This window comes from Adiantum capillus-veneris, chromosome 17 (assembly GCF_014529385.1).
Source record: "Adiantum capillus-veneris isolate H3 chromosome 17, ASM1452938v2, whole genome shotgun sequence".
Taxonomy (NCBI): domain Eukaryota; kingdom Viridiplantae; phylum Streptophyta; class Polypodiopsida; order Polypodiales; family Pteridaceae; genus Adiantum; species Adiantum capillus-veneris.
Genome location: NC_140947.1, coordinates 109,866,591 through 109,893,967, shown reverse-complemented (window position 1 = coordinate 109,893,967; position 27,377 = coordinate 109,866,591). Strand labels below are relative to the sequence as shown.

General features: G+C 44.8%; 1 protein-coding gene across 2 annotated transcripts in view; it reads right to left on the bottom strand.

The window, feature by feature from the left end:
* LOC147437864 (DExH-box ATP-dependent RNA helicase DExH6-like) overlaps positions 1-26,972 on the bottom strand; it is a 66,692-nt gene extending 39,720 nt beyond the window's left edge. For both annotated transcript variants that reach the window (XM_086487299.1, XM_086487300.1), the window contains exon 1: positions 26,583-26,972. In XM_086487299.1, the coding sequence (XP_086343425.1) occupies positions 26,583-26,910 (328 nt within the window). In that variant the 5' untranslated portion in view covers positions 26,911-26,972. The remainder of the gene's footprint in view (positions 1-26,582) is intronic.
* Positions 26,973-27,377: the final 405 nt, after the last annotated feature.

Here is a 27,377-nt window from a genome sequence, read left to right as displayed (position 1 = left end):
TTGCACAAAGTGCGTCATGTGCCACAACTCAAGAAGAGTTTGATTAGTACAGGGCAGCTAGATGATGCAGGCTATCACACCACTTTTGGTGATGGCAAGTGGAAAATTTGTAAAGGGGCCCGGATTGTAGCCAAGGGTTGTAAATCGGACACTTTGTATCCTTTGCATGTATCTAGTGTGCGTGACCATGTTGTCGCCGTAACCGAGCAGCCAAGTGTTTCTTTGTGGCATGGCCGGTTGGGACACATGAGTAAAAGAGGAATGGAAACTCTGTCTCGTTGTGGTTATTTGCCGTGTTTGAGGTATGCTGATTTTTCTCATTGTGAGCACTGTATTTATGGTAAGCACAGTCAAACACCGCACAAAAGGTCTATTTCTTTGAAGTCTGACAGGTTAGACTTAGTGCATTCCGATGTATGTGAAATGCCACAGTTGTCCTTAGGGGGAAAGAAATATTTTGTCTCGTTTATCGATGATGCTACACGTAAGGTGTGGGTGTATCCAATACGTGCTAAAAGCGATGTTTTGGATACTTTCAAGAAGTTTCTTGCGTTTGTTGAGAATCAAACTGACAAGAAGCTTAGGTCTTTGCGCTCAGACAATGGGGGGGAGTATGTATCAAAAGCATTTATTGACTTTTGTGCTACTAAAGGTATTAAAAGAGAGCTCACGGCTCCTTTTAATCCCTCTCAGAATGGAGTTGCAGAGAGGTTGAACCGGACTATCCAAGAGAAAGTTCGGAGTATGCTATCACATGCTGCATTACCTCATGGTTTTTGGGCAGAAGCTGTACAAACAGCTATTCACTTGATTAATCGCTCACCTAGCAAGGCTTTGGGTGGAAAGGTGCCTGAGGAGGTGTGGTCTGGCAAGCCACCCTCATATGCATATTTAAGAGTGTTTGGTTGTGAGGCCTATGTTCACATCCGGAGTGAATTGCGCACCAAACTAGAACCAAAGTCTCATAAATGCATTTTCCTAGGATATGGTGAGGATGGTGAAATGGGGTATAGATTATGGGATCCCGCATTACGGAAAATCATACGCAGCAATGATATCATCTTCAATGAGAATTGCATGCACAAACAGCCCACAAAGGTCGAGGAAGTGCGCCGGGTTGTTTTTCGTGAAGATGTTACATATGGACAGCCAAGAAGGCCCAATGTTCAGCAGCCTTTACATGCTAAAAATGGTGCTGAAAATCAGCCATTAGCTACTGAAAATCAGCCCCAACAAGTTGCCATTGATGCACCACAGGTAGGGGAACAGGTTGATGCTCCTAGACCGCCCGTTGTTGCGATGCAACCGGCTGAACAGCCTGCTGTTTTTGATGGTTTACAGGCTGAAAATCCACCTGTTATGGATCATTGGGTGCGTAGGTCTACTCGGGTGACAAGGCCCCCCGATAGATATGAACCGTCTTTGGACTATGTCATGCTTACCGATTGTGGTGAGCCGTCTTGCTATAAAGAGGCTATGCAACGGGAAGACAGTAAGAAATGGTTCAAAGCAATGGTTTCGGAAATGCAGTCTTTGGAGAAAAACCATACATGGGACTTGGTTGATTTGCCTAAAGGGCATAAGGCTCTGCCATGTAAATGGGTTTACAAGACCAAGGTCACATCTGATGCTTCTTCTAAGTACAAGGCACGTTTGGTTGCTAAAGGGTACAAGCAAAAGCATGGTGTTGATTTTGATGAGATTTTTTCTCCTGTTGTAAAGCTTGCCACATTACGCCTTGTTTTAGGCCTAGTTGCTTCTGAAGATATGGAGTTAAAGCAAATGGATGTCAAAACAGCGTTTTTGCATGGCGATTTGCTTGAGATGATCTATATGATGCAGCCAGAAGGTTTTGTGTCAAAGGGGCAAGAGAAGAAAGTATGTAGACTCTTAAGAGAAGGATCTTGGTAATGCTAATCATATTTTGGGCATGCGTATCTCTCGAGATAGGATCAACAGGCGTCTGTATCTATCTCAACGAGATTATGTCAATAAGGTGCTACATCGTTTTCATATGGATGGGAGAAAGGCACTTGGTACTCCGCTGCCTCCATATGTAAAACTGACTGCACATGACTGCCCAAACACAGATGATATGCGGGCTGAAATGGCCAAGATTCCTTATGCATCAGCCGTTGGCAGTTTGATGTATGCTATGGTTGCTACACGTCCGGACATTGCATTTGCGGTGGGAGTGGTAAGCAGGTACATGAGCAATCCTGGCAAAAAGCATTGGGAAGCAGTGAAGTGTATCTTGAGATACTTGAAAGGCACTAAAGACTTGTGCATTTATTTTGGGAAGAGTGAGACATCTGTGCATGGCTTTACAGATGCAGATTTTGCTGGACATCCAGATTGCAGGAAGTCTACCTCTGAATATGTGTTTACATTCACAGGAGGTGCAGTTTCTTGGATTTCTAGACTGCAAAAATGTGTTGCTTTGTCTACCACTGAGGCTGAGTATGTGGCTGCCACTGAGGCATGCAAAGAAGCTTTGTGGCTCATGCGTTTGGTAGAAGAGCTTGGCATTAAGTCACCGGTTCCTGTGCTACACTGTGATAGTCAGAGTGCTATTATGCTTGCAAGGAATCCTGTTTTTCATGCCAAGACAAAGCACATAGAGGTGAAGTATCATTTTATCAGGAGTGTGCTTGATGACAAGAGCATTACACTTGTCAAGGTGCACACAGATGACAACCCTGCAGATCTTTTGACCAAGAGTCTTCCAGCAGAGCGGTTTGCATATTGCCGACAGATGATGGGTGTTGGATGAGTAAGTGCATGATCAGCTGTTGTATCATAGTTAGCTGATTCTTTGATCTCCCAAGGTACATTGCCTTTAGGTGGGAGGTTGTTAGGGAATAAAGGCCTAAGTGCCTTGTACTTATAACTTATAAGTTAAAAAGACTTATAAGTGAGGGGGCCCAAGTGTGAATGGCCCCCTAGTCACTTACTCATATACTCTAAGGTGAAGCCCAAATGATTTTAGCGTGGCTTTTTCCAGTTTTCAACGAGCTCTCTCTCTCTCTCTCTCACGTTCTTCTCTGCGTGTGCTTCTACAGCGCCTCTCTCCTCTTCTCCTTCACTCTCATTACATAGGACAGCAAGTGGGCTCTCTCTCCTCCTCCCCCACATATATCCTAATGCAAAGATGTCCTGACAACCGCGAAGCAGTGGTATATGCAATACATCCCAATAAGTCAAAAAGAAAGCTCTAGTGAGGCCATCCTCTCCTGGGCAGGAGGATGGATCTAGACTCTCTCTCTCTCTCTCTCTCTCTCTCTCTCTCTCTCTCTCTCTCTGTGTGTGTGTGTGTGTGTGTGTGTGTGTGTGTGTGTGTGTGTGTAAGGTGCAACGGAATGATTGTTGTATTTTCTCAAGATTAGTGATCTTTATTGCTCAAGGTTCCTTTTAGTTCTTAAGGAAAGAGAGAGCTTTCCGTCTTATGGAGAGTGTTATGATCACAAACAAAGTGAGTGGATTGTGCGTGCAAGTGAATGAGACTGAGAAAAGGAGAGAGAAGAGATACGACACCGAGAGGTTGTAAAACCTTCCTCTGAAGGCCCCACTCTCGTCGGCGAGAGTGGTCTACTTTTGATTGCACGAAGGTGTACAATGCGTATGCAATGGACGACGACGGTGATAACGACGACGACTTGGGCTGAAAGCTGTGGATCTTCTATATGCTGAATTTCTTGGACTGTTTCGGGCTGAAAATGGACTGTTTTCTTGTGGTGTTTATGGCTGAAAATGATCGCTTCCTTCGGGGTTCATGCTGCAGATGAAAACGCTGATGCTTTGTACCTGCTGAGCTGCGTTTTAGGGTAAATCTGCACCTGCTGAAAACGCTGCCAATGATGAGGAACACCTCCTGAAAAACGCCACCAAAAGGCTAGAATTTGCAGCCTGCCTAGCGTTAGTGAAAACGCCAATGGCTGCCTGAGCCTGTCGCTGACCAAGTGCCAAGAATTGGAGACTTATGGCGATGGTTGGCTGTAGGGAGAAAACGCTGAGGCTGTGGTGTAGATGCAAAAACGCCGGGGATGGTTGAAGATGCAAAACGCCAGGGATGGTCTGAGGGGGGGTATTGCTGAGAAGTTGCCTGTTGAGTGGGGAACTCCTGCTACCTCTTCTGCCAGAAAGTGCTAACTTGGGTTTGCTTATATATTAACTTAGCAAAATTGCCCTACCTACTTTTGTTGGAAAGTCACTTAAAAATAATAAGTGAAAATACCAATAAATAGGAAAATAGGCTAAATGCACTGGAAAATTCCCCTAACTGATGCTTATGGATTCTGATGGGAATTCCGATGATCATGCTGTGTGCGACCGGAGGATATGCATCTATGCTACGTGACTGGGCATGCACGGTCTACGAATAGACTCACAAAAGTGCCAGATCACTGCTAATCTAGACTTGACTGAACGGACTGAACCCTGCTGTGGTATAGCTTGTCCACGGACACATAGGGTTGAGATTTGTCACGTGACATCCCCTCCTTTTCAAAGTGAGGTACTGGTACCAAACTGTATGGCGTCGAGGGAGATCGCCAACCGCATCCGGAATCCTGGAAGGGACTCTTCGCCAGCCCACTCCGATGTGTGGGTCACGCGGTACTTGAACTTCATAAAGGTCTGCAACGCTTGCTTCTCTGGGCCGCGAGAAAGCGACACAAAATCATTCAAATCTCCTTTCTTGCGTCAACTTCGTCGAGTATCCAGCTTCTTTCGTCTTCAAGAATCTCCATAGCTAAAAATTCATGAAACCGTCTCCAACACAAAACCATGAACATACCCATTCCATGTAAAGTGAAGGGAAAAAATCTTGTCTTCTCTAAAGACTGTGTATGCAGTGTAGATGAACATAGAGACGGAGTGACAAACCGTTCATCAAACACATGCAAACAATGCGATCGAATCTTTTCTTTTTGATCGAAATCAATCAATTGTGGCAAATCACAATGAAAATGCCCATGCTTGGTGCTCATACTATCATGTGCTCTTTCGGAAACTATGTCCTGTCACGGAAGAAACATGGAATGTGACTTCCTGACATACAAACTTTTCAACTTTTCATGAATAATCCGCATACATTCGTGCCCATCCATGAGAGAAACGTGCTCAACATACAATATGTCATGCCTAGGAAAAGGGATCACATAACGATGCTAACTAAAATACAGGAAACCTTCACGAATGAAACACTCGAACAATGCATGCGGATCAATCATGCGAACACATAATACTTCCTGTGAGGGTTCTGTGGACCAAGGCTAAAGAGCCAAGATCGGTTCGTCTTGAATGATCGAATCGTCCTGTGGGGGTTCTTTGGACCTTGACACGAAAGCCAAGATCAAATCTTCGTGACTACTCAAAGCTACAACGAGGTTAGCTTCGCTAGAAAAAGCATCCACTAACACATCATCCTTGTGACCAATCACATCATCTTCATGCAATTCATCATGTTTGTCTTTTTCATCCAAATCATCATGCAAATCATTATCATTCAAATCATCATGCTTCTCATAATCATGCAGATCCTATGTGTCATGCTGTGGAGAAAAAGAGACTAAGAGAGTCTCCTTATCTTGAATCCTTTCAACCTTGTCCTGCATATTAGCAATGAGAGATGGAGAAGGAGCAATGTCCTCTCCATGAATGACAATAGGAGAATCACTTTTGGCATTGAGAGTTAAAGTGTTAGTCAGAAAATCCATGAGAGCGTCATTATCACGAAACCATCGAATGCCCAAAATCATCTCACATCCTAAGAGAGGAGAAACAACAAATCTTCTAGTGAAGGCAGTCTGTTTAATTGCAAAGAACACATCAAGGCATTCCTCGGTGATGAGAGCGTCCATACCAGGACGAAAGCCAGAGACCTCGATAGGAGATCTCAGACTTACTTCGAGGCGGGCTCTCTCAACAAGAGAGGGGTTGATCACATCATGCATACTACCTGGGTCAAACAATATGACAAAACGGTGCCCCGACGTACGACCATAACATTTAATGAGTGAATCATCAATGGGAGGGTCCTAAGAAACTTTGGGCACAACCGTGTTATCATTCATTGCATTGACAGATGTAGTGGGTGCTGTGGGTTCTTTACATTCATTCGATTCAAGCTTAGGACATGTTCGTTTTATGCCACCCTTAATGTAACAATGAAAACAACGACCTTCCTTAGAATAAGTGCTTTGTTCTTCTGACGTGATATATCCTCCTACAATTCCTTGTGCTACCTTTTCATCTGGAGTAAGCTTAGGTTTACCAGTTGTGTTAGCCTTACCCTTAGATTCATTGGAAGAATTCTTTGATGAGATAGTGTTGGTAGATTGGTTAGAAGAGTTATCATTCTTACCATTCTTACCGTTCTGAGGAGTCTACGAGGTACTTGTGGAAGTCTTGTTCTCCTTAGGCTTTCCCTTGTTGTGCTTCATCTCCTATGCGAGAGCGATCGCTACCGCCTTGTTGAGATCGATTGGATCGAGTACCTCGACATCGTACTTGATATACTCGTCCAATCCAAAGAGAAAAGCCTCTTTGCGCTCTTCATCCGACATGCGTAATTGGGTACCTAGCTGCAAAACACGATTAGAAAAAGGCATAGCCGGCATACCATTTTGCTTGAGAGTGCACCAATCGTCCTTCAATCGTGCGAGGTACTGAGGTGGCATAAACCGCGCCTTGAGCTTGTCTTGGAAATCAGCCCAATCGAAGGAAAGGGGCGTGAAATCGTCGGCTGCCTCTAGGTGAGCAGCTAGCTGTCCCTCTTGCCATGCATGGTACCAATTGATGGCATCACCAGCAAGGTGCATAGTTGCCGTCAGAACTTTGCTATTTCTTGTCTTCTTAGTTGTCGCAAAATAAGCATTAAATTGATGCAACCAAGAATGAATAACTGTAGCATCCATCTTACCGTCATACTTACTGAAAGTCAACTTTTCTGTAACTGGATGGTTGGAATCCGCGTCATGGCTTGCGCCACTTGACGAACTCCCACGATCTTTGGGTGGTTCGGTCTTCGAGGCTAGGCTTTTGGCAATCAATTCTTGATTGCGAAGCTCCCTTTGAGCTTCACGCTCGGCGTCCTTTTCTACTTTTCGTGCATTCCGTTCATCGCGCTCGCGTTCGAGAGCAAGTCGATTTTCTTCTTGTTTTGTGGCGAATGCAATGCGCTCACGTTCCTGAGCAAGTCGATTTTCTTCTTGTTGTGCGGCCAATCTTGCGTTTCTTTCGTCGCGCTCGCGATCCTTGGCTTCTTGTGCACGGTCCTTTGCTGCTTGTTCTTCTGCTTTGCTTGCGAGTTGTGCCAATGCAACTCGATTCGTTTCTTGTTGTTGTGCCATCATGTCCAACATCGACTTGACCATCATCTCCATAGGAGTGAGGACAACTCGTGGCGTAGATGGCGAAGGGGGAGGGTTGGAAAAATCATCTCCAGGTAGGGACGAGTCTTCGTCGCCTCTCTCATGCTCATCACCTGTATGCGAAGTATCCATTCCGCTTCGGGTGACGACCATGCACTATGATCTTGGGTTCTTAAGCTCGCGAGGAACTTGGGTTCTTGAGGGTCTTGAGGTTCTTAAGGTCCTTGATTCGTGAGAATCTTGGGTTCTTGAGGTTCTTGAGGTTCTTGAGTCTTGAGGGTCTTGGGTTCTTGGGGTTCTTGAGGTTTTCTTTCGCTTGCAAATCGCGTTGAAGAAGGATCTTCTCTTCACCCGAGTTCTACCCTTTTCTGCGGGCGCACCCCTTGGCAGCCTTGCGCTCACACCAAGGTTGCTTTTTCCCACCTCACGTCGATTGGCCGGCCGCTAAGTGCACGGTCCGCTCTCAATGAGTGAAAAGAGACACAAGGGGAGGCTGGACAAGCCCTTCTTTCTTGGGATTCCTGTCACTCTTCAACAAAACACGATTAGGAATCGCCACGCCCAAGTAAACTTCAGTTCGTGCAATCGCAACAAGCAAAAAAAAAATTCTTGTGGTTCTTTCCTTGAGTAATGCAGAAAGTTCTGATACCAATGTAAGGTGCAGCGGAATGATTGTTGTATTTTCTCAAGATTAGTGATCTTTATTGCTCAAGGTTCCTTTTAGTTCTTAGGGAAAGAGAGAGCTTTCCGTCTTATGGAGAGTGCTATGATCACGAACAAAGTGAGTGGATTGTGCGTGCAAGTGAATGAGACTGAGAGAAGGAGAGAGAAGAGATGCGACACCGAGAGGTTGTAAAAACTTCCTCCGAAGGCCCCACTCTCGTCGGCGAGAGTGGTCTACTTTTGATTGCACGAAGGTGTACAATGCGTATGCAATGGACTGATGCAATGGGACTATGCCGGTGACGACGACGGTGATGACGACAACGACTTGGGCTGAAATCTGTGGATCTTCTATATGCTGAATTTCTTGGACTGTTTCGGGCTGAAAATGGACTGTTTTCTTGTGGTGTTTATGGCTGAAAATGATCGCTTCCTTCGGGGTTCATGCTGCAGATGAAAACGCTGATGCTTTGTACCTGCTGAGCTGCGTTTTAGGGTAAATCTGCACCTGCTGAAAACGCTGCCAATGATGAGGAACACCTGCTGAAAAACGCCACCAAAAGGCTAGAATTTGCAGCCTGCCTAGCATTAGTGAAAACGCCAATGGCTGCCTGAGCCTGTCGCTGACCAAGTGCCAAGAATTGGAGACTTATGGTGATGGTTGGCTGTAGGGAGAAAACGTTGAGGCTGTGGTGTAGATGCAAAAACGCCAAGGATGGTTGAAGATGCAAAACGCCAGGGATGGTCTGAGGGGGGGTACTGCTGAGAAGTTGCCTATTGAGAGGGGAGCTCCTGCTGCCTCTTCTGCCAGAAAGTGCTAACTTGGGTTTGCTTATATATTAACTTAGCAAAATTGCCCTACCTACTTTTGTTGGAAAGTCACTTAAAAATAATAAGTGAAAATACCAATAAATAGGAAAATAGGCTAAATGCACTGGAAAATTCCCATAACTGATGCTAAGGGATTCTGATGGGAATTCTGATGATCATGCTGTGTGCAACCGGAGGATATGCATCTATGCTAAGTGACTGGGCATGCGCGGTCTACGAATAGACTCACAAAAGTGCCAGATCACTGCTAATCTAGACTTGACTGAACGGACTAAACCCTGCTGTGGTATAGCTTGTCCACGAACACATAGGGTTGGGATGTGTCACATGACTCTCTCTCTCTCTCTCTCTCTCTCTCTCTCTCTCTCTCTCTCTCTCTCTCTATATATATATATATATATATATATATATATATATATACCAGACCTGGTATTAGATTCACCACATGTAACCTTTCGGTCTCATAGGTCATTTTGGCCTTTTGAAGACGTTAATATTACATTTCATTTCATTTCTGTCCATCACCAGACAGTATTCTATGATACCTCATTGGAGTTGATGCGGGAGTTTGATATTACAGAAATGGGCCTATCTAGATTATCACAGGACCAGGAGCACACTGAGTATGGCAGATACTTGATTGATATGGGGACTGCACATGGATTGGCCATTTTGAATGGCCTACAGAGACTCCCTTCAGCGCTGGTGGTTTTACATGCTTTCCACATCGGCATGGCGCTAGTACAATCAATTATGTTATGGCTCCGCTAGGACTCGTTCCTTCCTTTCAAGATTTCGTGGTGGGAACTAGGCCGGCTGGGGTAGCAGTCGATCATGCTATCTTGTCTCACTCTTATCGTTTCAGTTCAACACAGCTCCATTGGGAGATGCCTCCACACATACTCGGTATCCCTTCACGAGGGAGACGGATCACATGTACACTAAAGAGATATATAGGCAGCTATGCACTCAGGAGCCAGGACGATCACTAGATGAGCTCACCCAGATTCTGACAAAGACGCTACATGATGCAACATCAGAGGCATATCCCCACAGCCAGCCTACACGCAGACGATATGGAAGCATGCCTAAGAACAGTTGGTATGATGAGGAGTGTAGAGAGAGGAGGATCAGATTATTGAGAAAGGTGCTCATGGGTACTGCTATACATAGACAGTCACGGATTATCTTCCGCCGCCTAGTGCGACGAAAGAAAAGGGCTTACCTATCTCAATTAGAGTGTGATCTATATCAATTGTTTATGAGTCAGGACTCTAGTGAGGCATAGAGGCTTTTCAATGAGCACTCTCCACCGCCAGCCATCACTTTCACAGAGACATGGGGGGGATATGCTACATCTCTCTATACAGCATCGGGGCAGCCACCTTTGCCTGACCCTCCAGACGCATGCCCAGAAACATGTACTTTCTTTACTGCTGAGAGGGTAAGGAAAGCCATTGATAAGATGAAGACAGGAAGAGCACAAGATCATGATGGTCTGGTAGCAGAGCACTTTATCCATGACAGAGATATGCTTGCAGAGCCTCTTGCTATGATGTTTAATAGAGCCATGTATGAGGGTTTCCCTGGCTCCCTGAGACTTGGAGTATGTCCACTATTGTGCCTATCTTCAAGTCGGGAGACCCTATGCTTCCCGGGAATTACCGAACCATCATGGTTGGTCACACTCTGGCTAGGCTATATGCATCAATTCTTGAGCATGAGTTAAGTGGATGGGCACAGAGAGGGCATACGGGCAGCAGCACATGCAAGGTTTAGGAGAGGTTTCTCCACACTTGACTAGATTTTGACACTTAGAGCCATTATTGAGGAGGGTAGACACCATGGCAAGAGGATATATTGTAGCTTTGTGGACTTCCGCGAAGCCTTTGATACAGTGCCACGAGCCAGACTCATATGCATATTGCAAGACATGGGGGTGCCCAGAGAGCTGATCTGGGGGATCTTAGCTTTATACAGGACAATGATAGGGCAGGTACGCACTACTCACGGCATGTCCGACATGGTTCACTCCACCATTTGGGTGAAGCAGGGTTGTCCCCTGTCTCCGACTCTCTTTGGGATATATGTAGATGAGTTTTCCGATTATGTACATACAGAGGGTGATAGAGGTGCTCAACTTGCAGGGACATGGATTCCATTGCTATTATATGCTGATGATATTGTGTTGATCTCCGATTCTCCAGAAGGGATGGAGCGTCATTTGGATGCACTGCATGTATTTGCACGGGATAGTATATTGTCTGTGAACCTTGGTAAGACCAAGGTAATGGTGTTTAGCACCACGGCGCAGTGGGTAAGGAGGTCCGCCTGTAACAAACTTGGACACTCCAAGTCAAGAATCAACCGCGACAGCACCGGTGAATTGTTTTGAAGTGGTTATTTGGTGCTGTCGCGGTTGATTCTTGACTTGGAGTGTCCAAGTTTGTTACACCGCCCCCACTTTTGCATATGGTCGAGAGATTGTGGAGTATGCAGATACATACACTTATCTTGGGGCGGTTTTCAGTGGTCCAGTATTTTCCCTGAGGCATGCAGCAGATACGCGATTGACCAGAGCCTATGCAGCATTGGGGAGACTTGAGAGGATATGTTCACAGGTTCAGTTCCAAGAACCTTGGACAAAGCTTTGGCTCTTTGACACTTTGGTCACTTCGGCCATGCTATACGGAGTGGAGATATGGGGCCCCTCAGTTGATTTGAGATCATCATAGTAGAGCTGGCAGTACTGATGGTTAGAGATGTATGGAGAAGCCCTTGGTGTCTGATTTCTCGGATGATTAAGGCCAAGGCCTCAGTACCACACGACATTGTTAGGGCGGAGCTCGTCGCTCCTCCATTGGTAGTGGAGGCACTCACTCGATCACTTTCATTTATGCATAGCACTTGGGCTCTCCCTAGAGACAGATATGCTCGATTAGCACTAGAGTCTTCACGACAACTGGCATTGCAAGAAGATAGATCATGTTGGTATGCAGAGATGGCATCTTGGTTTCAGTTACATGGATTTAGTATGGACCGGCTACCCCCATTTCAGTACTCTCTAGATGCACCCTCCATCCCCCTCACTAGGGCAGTGATTACCAGGCTGATCAGACAGGACTTGATTCAGTTGGATACGAAGAGGACATGGATACAACCTACACATGAGGTAGGTACGAAGATGGCTTTCTATAGAGAGCATCTTCTCCAACTCATGGAGGATGGTTTTGTGATCATACCAGGATACATGGATACTCATCAAGGTGGTACCAAACGTACTGTACGTGGCGTATATGTACGTACTGTACGTTGTTCCGTACAGGAAAAAATTTTACATACGTAAAAATACGTACTCTTGTAAAAAAACCGCAAAGTACTAAATTTTCTAGGACATTTCCAATAAAAAACAAGAGAGAAGCCAACAACTTATACAGACATTCAAAGACACGTTTTACAAGACAACCATATACTATGTAACTATTGCAAGAGATTTGGATTTTTATTTTAAATCAGCATTGTACGGGCTTCCCACACACCCCAAACCCAAAATTTAAAATAATAATAATAATAATACTAATAAAAACGACGTACGGATCGTTCCGTACGGTACGGATCTGTACATAACGTCCGTACGGTACGGAACGGATCAGTACGTATGTTTTGATCCAACCTTGATACTCATCTATCTGAAACCGGCCTGTTCAATCCAAAAAGGACGGTAGACTTTACTTCAAACTTTGATTTAGCTTTCACCCATTATTAGTCGTCTATTCTACCTGTACTTTCAAGACACAACAAAGGGGAGAGGGATACAAGCTGCTAGATTGCACCTGTATGAGTAGACCGGCACCAGATTGGCCCCTAACTTAGGCGCCCCTTTCGGTATTTCTTTATTGCTTAAAAGAGGGAATAAATGCTGTGGTTCCCTACAAGCTGCCCCGCACAAGCTTGGCTGAATTTCAACTGTTCCGGCCTAATTTCGACAGCATAACTATACTAGGACCCTTCATAGTCAGTATTCCCACGCATTGAATGACTTTCCCGACGCATACGAGCACTTTGCAAAACCTAGCGAGAATCTGCAGCACGCTGAATTCTCTGTTTTCAGCCCCGAAAATGCGCCAAATCACCTGTACAGCGGTCCCCTCGCATCCCCGAACCTCCTGGGGGGTATTAGGGGCCGTTTAGGGCCAAAACCCTAAACCTGCAAAATTACACAGCAGGCTGTAATTTACTGTTTCGGGCTCCGTTTCGCGTGCCGGTCACATCCGTAGCAAGTCCTCGAGCTCCCGCACCTGTAGGGTTACTTGCCCTTTGAATCGAACGAGATTTCTGGCGTGAAACCTCTCCGAATTCACCTGTACCTGCGGGGGATTAGCCGCTAGCTAATCCAGTACCTGTGCAAGAGGCTCTTGCCTCGGCAATCGCGCATGAACCCACACAACTGTACATTGGTCAAATGAAAAGCCCACTAGAGGGGCATAACATACTGCCATAGAGGAGAGCGAGCAGTGCGTAGCGTGCAGGGCATCACTCCTGGCACCCCATTGTACATAGGAGGGAAAGCAAGCACTCCATAGCTCTTAACCTGTGGCAGAAGCTGAAAATGAGCCTCTCCCAGCTTAAAAATCAGCGCCACTTCTTGTTGCATGAGGAAAGTGCACCAGAAGGTGCCACTTGGCACATTTACAAGCATTTTCCCATTTCGGGGCTGCCGCCTAAAAATCTCCCAACCGGTTGCCCAGTTGACTTCACGGCAGAGTAAGAAAATGTTCTCCTTGTCATTCCGGAGGTAATGACGCAAACACATTTTCAGGTCCCAAAATAGCAATTCCCTAAATTTTAGGAGATGCTGCCATTGTATCTTTCTAGGTCATCTGACCCTCTTTGTACATTGCAGCCACACCCAGAATTGAAATGTAGCCTCTGTAGCAAAGGATTCCACTTTGGCTAGTCAATGACCCCACTTTGGCTAACCATAGTCTTTGTCCAACCTTAGTGCTCTCTTGCCCTCAGGCCTGGACTCCCTCTAGACAGTTCCACACTAGCTATGCAATGTAGGGCAGTTAGATTTCCCGAGGGGTGTTTCCAAAAAGTGAAAGTAAATAGATAATGAGAAAGAAATCAACAAAAAGGATAGATAGTAGTCACACGCTGGTGACATACCCCCCTCTTGAAATCTCAAACGTCCTCGTCTGCATCTATGTCGTACATGCTCACGGTCAACACTGATGTATTCAACACCTGTCGACACATGTACGACAAATACATACTCATTGTCAACCCTGGTGTATTCAACACCTCGTGGACTCATGTATTGCCTGCGTGTGAACCCTGTCCCAATGACATAGTGGTAGCTTCGCACTATGCCATTGCTTTGAGTCACTAACTTTCCAATGACAAAATGGCAGCTACACATTTTGCCACTGTCTTATAGTACACGTTGGATCCCGTAACACTTTCGAGCATACCCAAACCGATAGTTTAAGAATGCAGTTACACATGTACTCTTTAATAGAAGGAATTACTGTATTCTTGACAAACTGACAAGAAATACTCACTTCTATAGCACCAAGCACACTTTTGGACATTCCATAAGAGCAATTGCCAAACTGACAATCTGTACAGCTCTAACATTCATGTAACAGGTATTTCATTGAGCTCACTTTAAATACCATGTACACCATTTCTTTCAAAAGCCATTGTCACACTGACAATCCATGTAGCTTTGAAACTCAAGGGGTCAAGGTAGGTTGCAAATCGAAGGCTTCCAAGTAAAGTGATAACACAGTTGGTGATTCTGCAAGTTCACCTTCTTCCATCCACTTAGCATCCATTGGTGGATAGTTTCTGAACTTTACCAAGTAACGCCTAGCAACCTTGCCTTTCACTTTCCTTTCTTTGTGTGCCAAAATCTGTTCCGGGACCAAGATCTCGTCAAGTTCCTCGACTTCCGACTGATCTTCAACTGGCATATCTTCTGGCACATCACCCACGTAGAGTCTGAGAAGACTCACATGAAACGCATTGTGAATCTTCCAACTGTCAGGCAATTTCAGCCTATATGCAACATCACTGATAATGTCGCACACTTGAAAAGGCCCATAGTATCGCATGCTGAGCTTTGGAAACAGTCTTTCCTTGCCCTTCATCTTCTTTAACCTTGCCTTTTCAAAGCGTAAAAGCACCCAATCACCAAGTGAATAGACCACTTCACGACGATGACGATCAGCTGCTTTCCTTTGCTTTGCCTGAGTCTTCTCTAAGGCCACTTTGACCTTCTTGTACATTTCATCCATGTCCTGAACATACTTATCTGCTTCAAATATCTTGTCCTTTGTATGCAGAATGGGAGGAACTTTCTTGCCACCTTCAACTATCTCAAAAGGTGCCTTGCCAGTTGATGAATGCACCAATTATTGTCTGTGTTCTTGGAAGATCAAAGATAAAATCCATAGCAATACTTTCCCATGGTTTATCTGGAATAGGTAGTGGTTGCAATAACCCTGGTGCCTTTTGCCTGTCAAACTTGATCTTCTGGCAAATTAGGCATTCTCGCACAAAGGCATCCACATCTCTTCTCAATGTAGGCCAGTAGAAGAATGTCTCAACCGCCTTAACTGTAGCATCAATACCACGATGCCCTGCATACGGTGGGACATGACTCTCTTCCATAACTTTGCGTCGCAATGGCTTTGTGACACACAATCTGCCATGCATCATCATGAACCCATCTTTGAGAAGATAGTGTTCATGACGTTGTCCATTCATTAGCTGTTCGAAGACCCTTGCAAAATCTTCATCATTTGCATACTGTTCTCTCATATCATCAAGTTCATTATGATAAGGAATTGACACAACTGAAATTTGTGGCTTCCTTGACAAGGCATCAGCCACAACGTTCTTCTTGCCTTCCACATGCACAATCTGAAAATGGAACATGGACAAGATATTTGCCCATCGCATATGCTTCTCAGATAACTTTGTCTATGTCAAGAAGTATCACAAGGTCTAATGGTCCGTTTGGACAACGAAATCTGCACCTAGCAGGTAGTGTTTCCAACTTAAGAGCGCATGAATCACAGCCAGTAACTCTTTCTCATAGACCTGCATGGTCATCTCTGGCCCTTGCAAAATTCTGCTCTCATAGGCTACTACCCTGCCATCTTGCATTAGCACTGCACCAATGCTACTACCACAGGCATCACACTGGACCACAAATGACTTCCTAAGATCTGGCAACACAATGACTGGATCTGAAGTCATCTTTTCCTTTAAGAGATTAAAAGCTGAAATCTCTTTCTCTGTCCATCTAAAGGTGACTGCTTTCTTTTGAAGAGCATGTAAAGGTGAAGCAATCTCAGCGAAATTTCGGATAAACCTTCTATAATAGGAGCATAGTCCCAAGAAACTTCGGACATCGTGCACCGTCTTCAAATCTGGCCATGACTTGATCGCTTCAACTTTTGCAGGATCCATTCTGACACCATCGTTTGAGACAATGTGTCCCAGAAAGTGAATCTCTTCCAGAAAAAACTCACTTTTCTTTGCATTGATGAGCAACCTATGACTGCGTAGCTCTTTGAACACAATGGCCAAGTGATGCCTATGCTCCTCTTCATTCTTTGAGTAGACTATCATGTCATCAAAGAATGTACCAACAAACTGCTGGTGTGGACGAAAAATTATATCCATCATCCTATTGAACGTAGCAGGAGCATTTGTGAGACCAAAGGCCATCACTAAAAATTCGTAAAGGCCAAACATCGTTCTAAAAGCAGTCTTGTGCACATCCTCTGATCTAATGCGGATCTGATGATACCCACTCTTTAGATCTATCCTGCTAAACATAGTTGCTCCTTCTAATTTGTCCAGAATATCATCAATTCTAGGTATAGGGAACCTATTCTTGATGGTATTCTTGTTCAGTGCACGGTAGTCGATGCACATACGCCATGAGCCATCCTTTTTTTGCACCAACAACACTGGAGAACAGAATGGAGATGAACTGGGCTGAATCAGCCCCTTTTCTAACAGCTCATGTACTTGGCCCATTATCTCTTTCTGTTGAGCCGCACTAACCCTGTACGGAGGCTTATTTGGTGGGCTACTGCCAGGCACCAAATCTATCGCATGGTCCTCGGGTCTCTCTGGCGGTAATTGAGACGGTAATGAATCAGAAAAACAGTCACTATACTGTTGTGAAAACATTGACCTTTCTTTATCTAGCATAGATAAATTTGATTCATCACAATCTGACACTTCACGTGCAAAAACCAAGTACGCAGAAAGATGCTTTTTCATTACAGAAGTAATAGCAGAAGCTGATACAGTGGGAATAGACTCCCCTTTAAGCTTTACATCCAAAATGTGAGTCTTTCCCCTGCTCTGTACAGTGATCTTTTTGTTGTAGGCATCCATGATTCCGTGTACACGAAATAACCAAGGAATACCTAACAACACATCACATCCGTCCAGTGGCATGATTTAAAATTCTTCAACATCTACATAGGACTGGATATGTAGGCGCAACTTTCCAATGATGGGTGTCACAGCCTCTGTATGGCCAGGACATGCCAAACCTGCCTCTATTGTATACCCCATCTCTTCAGGTCTGATTCCCAACTTTGAAGCCAATTCTGGGGAAATGAAGTTGGCTTTGGCACCTGGATCAAAGAAGATAAGCATTGTTTGATCCCTGACCTTTCCCCATGCTCTGCAAAGCTCACTTGCATCTGAATTTGGCTGTGGCCCACCATATCTGGCACTAGACCAGCCATGGGCTTCTTTCCTTTCCTGTCCTCGTCTTCAGAATCAGCTGGCCTTTTCTTTGTAGGACAATTGTAAGCAATGTGGCCAGGCTGCTCGCACATGAAGCATTTGTTCTCTGACCTCAGGACCTTCTTTTGCTCTTCCGACTTGAGAGGAAAACGTCTTTTCCATTTCTTCGCTGGTCCCTTTTCTGATTCAGCCGTAGCTTTGTCTTTCCCTGCATCGGCTGGCTCCTGAGTCCCTTTAGGAACCTCATTGGGAAAGTGCTTCTTCGCTGAATTTTTCTTGGCTGATCCTTCCTTGACGCCAGTATTGAATTCACAATCTTCTCCCTTGAGCAAACCATTGCCAGTGTTTGCTACCTCGATGAGCTGCGTCAAAGTAGTGACTTTGGTCTTCGTACAGTACTTTCTCAATCCTTTGGGTAGGCCACAACAGTATTTTTCAATCTGTTCTGTCAATGGCACAAACCTATAGGAAGTTACTGGAACTAGAGCTTTCCAAAACTTCCTATTGTAGTCATCCAGATTCTTGCAAGTAGCAGCATTAAGTTGGTGCCATTCTGTCATGACATCTGCTTCAAAGTCATCAGATAACCATGCTGCTGCAAAAATCTGCTTGAAGTAAATCCATGTGGACGGAGCTTGCCCTTCAAGCAATAAAGTTGTCCACCATTGTCCCGCATTCCCTGTCAAGAAAGTGGCTGCCTTGCGGACCTTTGAAGCCTCTGTAAAGTTTCCCCCTGCATAGGCCTTGTCAAATTGCTGGAGGAATGAGAGAGCCTTCTTCCTGTCATAAAACCCTATAAAGGTCGTGAATGTCACACCTTTGCCACCTTCTTTGTACGGACTTGGCTTTTCCAGCGGTGTTAAATTGTCATATGGAAGTGACTGAAACATGGGAACACTGTTAGAGTTCATTTGTGTTCCCTGACCGCAATTAAGTTGACCTGGAAATGCCATATTTGGCTGCTGATTTGTAATTCCAGCCATATCAAAATTTGCCTGTGGCATTCCAAATTGGCCCTGAGTGCTCTGAAACCCTGGTAGCATGCCCGTGACACCATGCATGGGGTTAGGCATCATCGTTTGAGCACCCCCGAACACTGTTCCTGGCGTGTAAAACTGATTTCCAGGCGTATGACCAGCCATGCTCTGGAATACCGATCCACCTCCAAAATAGCCAGGGTGTACTGACGGTGGTGGGAAGACCTGTTGCATAGCCTGTAGGTTGCTTCCCTGCTCATTAGAACCAGCTATAGGCTGCTGAAAGGTGGCGGGCTGAACTGGTACAGCTTGAAAGACTGGCATCTCAACCACCTGTTCTTGCACCTTAGGCACAGGTTGTGGAGACTGCATGTTCTCCGTCAAGTGTACAAGTGTTTCCATTGACTGTGCAGTATGAATCACCTGTGCTCGAGCCTTAACAGGCTTTTGAATATGATCCAATGACCCAACTTGCTAAGACGGAAGAGGAGGTTGCAGAAAGGCTAAAAACCTTGGGTTCTGCATTACTTGTGTGAACATAGCCACAGCAGTAGCCAACTGGGTCCTGAATATATCATCATCCGTCTGTGGTGGTCTTGAGGACTCACCCACTTCATGTGTCTATTGACCCTGTGAAGAGGAAACCTCTTCAGTCACCTCATCTGGTCTGTCAGCCATAATTGCAATTCCCTGTGTCTGGTCTATGATCCCCTGTGTCTTCAAGCCCAACCTGACCAAGGCTCACTTCTATGGGAAAAAGTGATTTAATCCCGTCGATGGAACCATGAAACCGGCCTGTTCAATCCAAAAAGGACGGTAGACTTTACTTCAAACTTTGATTTAGCTTTCACCCATTATTAGTCGTCTATTCTACCTGTACTTTCAAGACACAACAAAGGGGAGAGGGATACAAGCTGCTAGATTGCACCTGTATGAGTAGACCGGCACCAAATTGGCCCCTAACTTAGGCGCCCCTTTCGGTATTTCTTTATTGCTTAAAAGAGGGAATAAATGTTGTGGTTCCCTACAAGCTGCCCCGCACAAGCTTGGCTGAATTTCAACTGTTCCGGCCTAATTTCGACAGCATAACTATACTAGGACCCTTCATAGTCAGTATTCCCACGCATTGAATGACTTTCCCGACGCATACGAGCACTTTGCAAAACCTAGCGAGAATCTGCAGCACGCTGAATTCTCTGTTTTCAGCCCCGAAAATGCGCCAAATCACCTGTACAGCGGTCCCCTCGCATCCCCGAACCTCCTGGGGGGTATTAGGGACCGTTTAGGGCCAAAACCCTAAACCTGCAAAATTACACAACAGGCTGTAATTTACTGTTTCGGGCTCCGTTTCGCGTGCCGGTCACATCCGTAGCAAGTCCTCGAGCTCCCGCACCTGTAGGGTTACTTGCCCTTTGAATCGAACGAGATTTCTGGCGTGAAACCTCTCCGAATTCACCTGTACCTGCGGGGGATTAGCCGCTAGCTAATCCAGTACCTGTGCAAGAGGCTCTTGCCTCGGCAATCGCGCATGAACCCACACAACTGTACATTGGTCAAATGAAAAGCCCACTAGAGGGGCATAACATACTGCCATAGAGGAGAGAGAGCAGTGCGTAGCGTGCAGGGCATCACTCCTGGCACCGCATTGTACATAGGAGGGAAAGCAAGCACTCCATAGCTCTTAACCTGTGGCAGAAGCTGAAAATGAGCCTCTCCCAGCTTAAAAATCAGCGCCACTTCTTGTTGCATGAGGAAAGTGCACCAGAAGGTGCCACTTGGCACATTTACAAGCATTTTCCCGTTTCGGGGTTGCCGCCTAAAAATCTCCCAACCGGTTGCCCAGTTGACTTCACGGCAGAGTAAGAAAATGTTCTCCTTGTCATTCCGGAGGTAATGACGCAAACACATTTTCAGGTTCCAAAATAGCAATTCCCTAAATTTTAGGAGATGCTGCCATTGTATCTTTCTAGGTCATCTAACCCTCTTTGTACATTGCAGCCACACCCAGAATTGAAATGTAGCCTCTGTAGCAAAGGATTCCACTTTGGCTAGTCAATGACCCCACTTTGGCTAACCATAGTCTTTGTCCAACCTTAGTGCTCTCTTGCCCTCAGGCCTGGGCTCCCTCTGGACAGTTCCACACTAGCTATGCAATGTAGGGCAATTAGATTTCCCGAGGGGTGTTTCCAAAAAGTGAAAGTAAATAGATAATAAGAAAGAAATCAACAAAAAGGATAGATAGTAATCACACGCTGGTGACACTATCCCACGGGATACGATGTGTTATTGGTCAGATACGCACATCCTCACATCAGCTAGAGATCAAGACAGGCAGATTTAGAGGAGTAACCGCTGAGTCCAAGATTTGTCAGTGTGCCAATAGAGCCAAAGACAGAGCTACATTACATGTCACTACCCAGTATACTATGAGATACGAGGCCGCTTTCACTACCTATTCAAAGAGGGTTTTGGGCCACTTTTTAGAGTCATGAGATACCAGGATCAGAGATGCCTCGGATTATACTTATTGGAGATTCGCAAACACAAAGAGGACCTCTTGAAGAGGGGCTCAATGAGAGAGATCCAACGACGACGGAAGAGTACAGATTTCTTTCAGTCACAACCAGAGGAGTTCGAGCAACCCCCACAACATAACAACACCAGAGGCACCAGAGGCATACTACTTGATCAGGCAATAGAGTTGGGGCCGTCCCGTCGCCCACGGATGAGAGGGCCCTCTCGATTTCGACGAAGATTGCGACAAAGGATCCATACCATGCTGGCGCGACATACGAGCCGTCCCGGATATTGATGTATATGTATATAATGCCTCGATTGTCAGAGAGCTCTATTGTATCAACTCATCCTTTGTATTCCCTCTGTATCAGCTTTCACCCCACCCCTACCCACTATTTTCTTTTCAGTTCTTTGTACTTTTGTACCCAGACCTGGTATTAGATTCACCACATGTAACCTTTTGGTCTCATAGGTCATTTTGGCCTTTTGAAGACGTTAATATTACATTTCATTTCTCCATCTCTCTCTCTCTCTCTCTCATATATATATATATGTATATATATATATATATATATATATATATATATATATATATATATATATATATATATATATATATATATATATATGTATATGTGTATATATATATATATATATATATATATATATATATATATATATATATATATATATATGTATATGTATATGTATATGTGTATATATATATATATATATATATATATATATATATATGTATATGTATATGTATATATATACATATATACATATATACGTATATATATATATATATATATATATATATATATATATATATATATATATATACATATATACGTATATATATATATATATATATATATATATACATATATATGTATATATGGTGCTAAGGGCTCATTCTCTCGCATGCTTCCTGGAGAAGGTGCAAAGATTGGAGTACCGGCTTGTACTGTGTTAATGCAATATAAAGAAATACCGAAAGGGGCGCCAAGGTTTGGGGCCAATACTTTCTAGGGTGGAATTTTGCCACTCCATGTCGCGTGTCGTCTCTCTCTCTCTCTCAGTTCAATTGTTATTGAAGTGCTAAAAGTCTGTTCAGTCTGTTCTTTTCAATTGGCACGTGGTGCCCGTCTTGTGACAGTGTTATCAAATCATCAAGCGTGTGCTTTTCTGAAAGCATACCGGTCCCAAAGAGCAAACCAAAAGTCTACTGGAATTTTATGTGAAGAATCTTCGTGGCCCGACCTCGGACTTATTAGGCACTTCCACCCTTCAAACATCGCGCATCAGGCCCTTCTTCATCGCTCTGTTACGGGGCATGAGCCATAAAGAACCCAAGACATTGAATTCATGGATTCGGTAGAATATTTGCAGTTTCTGTTCAACGACCTTCTTGACATTCTTTTGCGGCATCCTCAGCAGAATCTTCCGATGCTGCAAAGTTTTCAAAATTTTTGAACTACATGTTTACCCCTCTGATGCCCAAGGTGGTACCTCCTCCTCCGGCACCAGAAAGTACGAGAGCTTCCAACTGGCAACCTTCTCAGCCGTCTGTACCGATCGGGGGAGTCTTCAAGAATATGGTGCGGCCATCTGACCCTAATCCAGTGCAATCGCCTTTGCCCCCACCTCCACCACCACCGCCACCAGGCTACAATGGTTGGAGCCCATATGGATACCCTTTTTAATGCATACCCGGGATATGCGCCTAACCAACCCAAAGATTTCAAAGATGGCGGCACGACAGTCAAATTTTTCACTTTTTCCGGGGTGAAAGATCGCAAGAAAGCATTGCAATTCCTACAGTAATTCGACAACATCTATGCTTTGGTAAACTATACAAAAGAATCCAAGATTTCTCGAGCAGCGGGATTTCTTAAAGATAGTGCTATGCAATGGTGGAGTTCAATCGCAACACAACTGCATGCTCCAAGGACCTGGCAAGCTTTCAAGACAGGTTTTGCACGTAGTTACATGACTTCAATCTTTGAAGTCCGGATTTTGGCAAAGTGGGGCAACTTGAAAATGCTTGCCACCGAAACCATGGACGACTATAACCAAAGGTTTCTCGAAGTGTACCTTCCGATGTCCTTTAAGTTCATTTCCTTGGAGGACCAATGCGAGCGCTACACCATTGGACTACCATCACCATTGCAGGAATATTGTCTCTCCAAGCAAGTCTCTACCATGCAAGAGCTTATGGACCATGCCGCGGTCGGCTACAAGCTCATGAAAGGAAAGTTAGAGTTTACCAGAGATTCCCAAGGAGGACTTTGTGTCCGAGAAAGCAGAGTTGTTCTGCAAGAAGAGGACTTTGGGAACAGAGTCGGCAAAAGAGTTGCAGGGATACCATACCCTGAGTCTGGAAGGTGAGATCTGGAGACGAGAACCTTGATTCTAGAGGATTTGGAATAAGGAACGAAAGTTCCTTGGAATAGGGTTTTGCCCTAGGAATAAGAAGTCGAGGCTTCCAGGAACCATCAAGTCTTATTCTAGAACGAACGTGGTAATACGTTCGGTTCAAGTGCTTGTATAGACTTCTCCTCAGTAATAAAGATACTATTACGGGGAGGGACCAACCCATCTTCTGGTCCCCAGTACTGTGTCGATCCTCTCACTCTCTATCTCTCTCTTTCTCTCTATCTATTTCTCTCTATATCCTTTGGCTTCAATATTAAGTGAAATTCTATTTATACGAGTATAATTTATATTGGTATGCGCTCCCGTTTGTGAAGACAGGGAGAAGGAATCCTCTGCTCTTCGAGGCCAGCATCAAAGATGCCCTACCTCTGCATGAGGCCGTCCACCATAGGGATGCCCTGAGGAGAAATGCCTGCTGCCCATGATGTGCTGCCCAAGGAAAACGCTGGGGCTGAACTAATGTGCGGGAAAGTGCCGAACTGATCTAAGCCAAAAACGTTGGCTGATCTGCAGCAAAACGCTGGGCTGATCTGTAGAAGAAACGCCAGGGGCTGTAGCAGAAAACGATGGGCAGATCTGCCCCTCCTAGCCATCACCCGTGACAGAGCTGCCCTCTAGGGGCGCCCTCGTGCCCCCAGGGCACTGCACAGGATCTAGAAGTGACCCCCCCCCCCCCGCTCCCTATATAGGCTCAACATCAACCTGCCCGACCCAGACCTCCAGCCCCACGACCTTGTTAAATGGGGGAAAATAGGAAAAGGGCATCATAAGCCTATGGGAGACAGAGGGAAAAATAGGGGAAGCCTAGGATAAAATATCCTAGGCTTCCAGGAGCCTATGTGACCATGGAACAAAGCCAAAACCCGAGCTAAACATGTCTAGACATGACCCAACATGAGTGAAAAACCTCACACTGGCCAGGCACAACCACAAAACAGCCCTCACTCCCTAATCTGCTTCTGGGAGATACCGGAGCTACCACCGGACAGGAATATGAACTCTTAACACTTCCTTCACATAGCGTTTTCGTGTCTACTCTCTCTCTCTCTCTCTCTCTCTCTCTCTCTCTCTCTCTCTCTCTCTCTCTCTCTCTCTCTCTCTCTCAACAATTAAATGAACTTCTGAAGAAGGGTCTTGTTCAACCTAGTACTTCTCCTTATCGATTATCGTTCTCTAAACAAGATTACGATCAAGAATAGATTTTCGATTCTTCAAATCGATGATACCTTAGACAAGCTACAAGGAGCACAAATTTTCAGCCATACAAATCTCAAGAGCGGCTACCATCACATTCGTATTGCTCCAAGAGACATACATAAGACTGCGTTTCGTACAGTATGAATTTTTAGTAATGTGTTTCGCTTACTACCGCTCCAGCAACTTTCAATCGACTCATAGACCTCTACTATTGAGGCTGAATATATTTCAATCACTGAGGCTTCCAAAGAAGCCATATGGTTAGCCCAACCGATCAGTGAGCTTGGATTGCCTAATGACACGCCTGTCCTTGGATGTGATAGTCAGAGTACACTCTATTTGGCTAAAAATGCCATGTTTTGTGCACGAACCAAACACATTGATGTGACATACCATTTTATCATATAGATGCTTGATGATGGTTTGGTCTCATTGATCAAAATCAACACGCATGAAAACCCTGCAAATGCACTTACCAAGAATTTGTCTAAGGCACAACATGAGCATTGCCTATAGATGGTGGGAGTTACATAGCTTAAAGGCGACTCTCTAGGCCTTTAAGTGGAAGGTTGTTGGGGTAAATGCCCAAACGTTACTCCCGATCTCCTCCGAACCGTTTCTGGCGAATAGCTCTGCGAAGCTCTATTTTTTGTATATTTTTTGGCCCGTCACTTTGGGCCTGTAGAAGCATTATACTTCATTTATTGGCCTTTGGGCCACTTGGACTAGTTTTAAAGGTTTCACATTGTCCAAGTGGCCAAATGGCAATAAAAGAGTCCAAAAAACCTATCACTTGAGTTTTTAGACTTCACAAAACTTACGTAGCCTCTTCTCCTCCTGCAACAAGTGCTTGCTCTCTCTCTCTCTCTCTCTCTCTCTCTCTCTCTCTCTCTCTCTCTCTCTCTCTCTCTCTCTCTCTCTCTCTCTACACACCACCTATGTGCACATGCGCCGCCGTCCAAACTCAGTCCGCAAACGTCCTCTTCCACATAAGCCCTACCCGCCGCAATAAGCGGAAATTCTAAAGAAAGCATGCTAATTTCTAAGACTTCCAAAGACGAGACCCTTTTGAATCATCCGAGGTGGTCGAATAGCTTTGTTAGAATCAAGTCCTCTGAAACGTCTTCCTGGTTTCCATGCAATTCCACAAAATTTGTATATTCTGAATTCAGCTTGCCACCTACTAAATAACCTGCACTATTTTATAATGTTGACATTTCTATAAGTGTTTCCCACATCAAATCTTTCTGGGCTTGAAAAATGACCTTTATGAAACCAGGCTATCACGATTTTATGGAAAACGCACATACACTCACTTTGCATATGTTTCTAAATATATCTATACATATACCTAGATGAATCCAGATTCACCTTTAGTGCAAGGTATAGGCTCATGGTAGTCATCCATAAGACAATATAACCATCAGCTCCTAAACATGCATATTGATTTGACAAACTCAAAAGACTGCAATTCGGGGCAATTGGAACATCGTGAGCCACGTGAAACTTTTGTGTTTGACCAAATCAAAAAACTTTAAGTGTCTGGCATCATCTTTTGAAATTCGATAAGAAGAGTGAATTCTTCCTACAATAGTAGACACGAAATGCCCTTGGATGCTGTCAGCATTACAATGCAATCTACGATGTTAGACATGAGATCCCCTTGGATGAATCAAACTCTTAGCATACAACGGCACTGGCAATTTATTGCTTAGCATTCAGGAGCATGCTCCCTGTTACTTAAAATGATTCTATTGAGCTGAAGCATGGCATGGAGGAAGTACAAAAGAGAGCGTACTCTGGTCGGTGCCTGAACGAAATTCCTTCAAACGTCGTGTGATGGTTATGCGGCTGCTCTCAGAGACAGGACGCAATCCGGGGGCCAAGTTCGCTCCACCTCCACCTTTCCGCCCACCGCCCTTCATCTCGTCGCAGGGTGTTTCACTGGGCAATGTGACTTGCTCCGAGGGAGGGCAGGTTTCAACGTTGGTAGAAGTTTCGACGGTGGTGGAGAAGAAGGGTAAGAAGGGGACACCTCTGCCGATGCGGAGGGAAAGAGGAGGCAACCCCGCTGCGCTGTATCCGGACACGATGCTTCGCGTGACGTATCTCACCGTCGCCCTCATAAAGCTCTCCCAACCTCGCTACCTCCCTGCATCACTGCCGAGTTTATATGTTTCCATTTACGAATTTGATGGACTTGCGTGCGTTCGAACCCTAAGGGTACAACTAGAGTGCTTCGTTAGCTTGCATGACTGCAAGGGCAAAGAGAGAGAGAGAGAGAGAGAGAGAGAGAGAGAGAGCACGTGCGTGCGCTTATTATTTGTTTACATTGCAGTCCCAAATTCTATCTGCTACTCAATCAGGTGACTTGGAATTGGCCTCCCATTCTGAACGGAAAAAGCATGAAAAAAGCTCAACCATCTGCTATATACTTTAAAAGTCTCATGCTTTGGTGATTTCCTAAGAGGTCTCACAATATCAGGTTGTTTGGGTGCTCTGTTTGATTTAATGTTAACCTTTGAAAAATTTGATTTAACATTTGTGGTATCTTATGTTATTTCATGAGGACATAATGTTGCAATAACTTGGT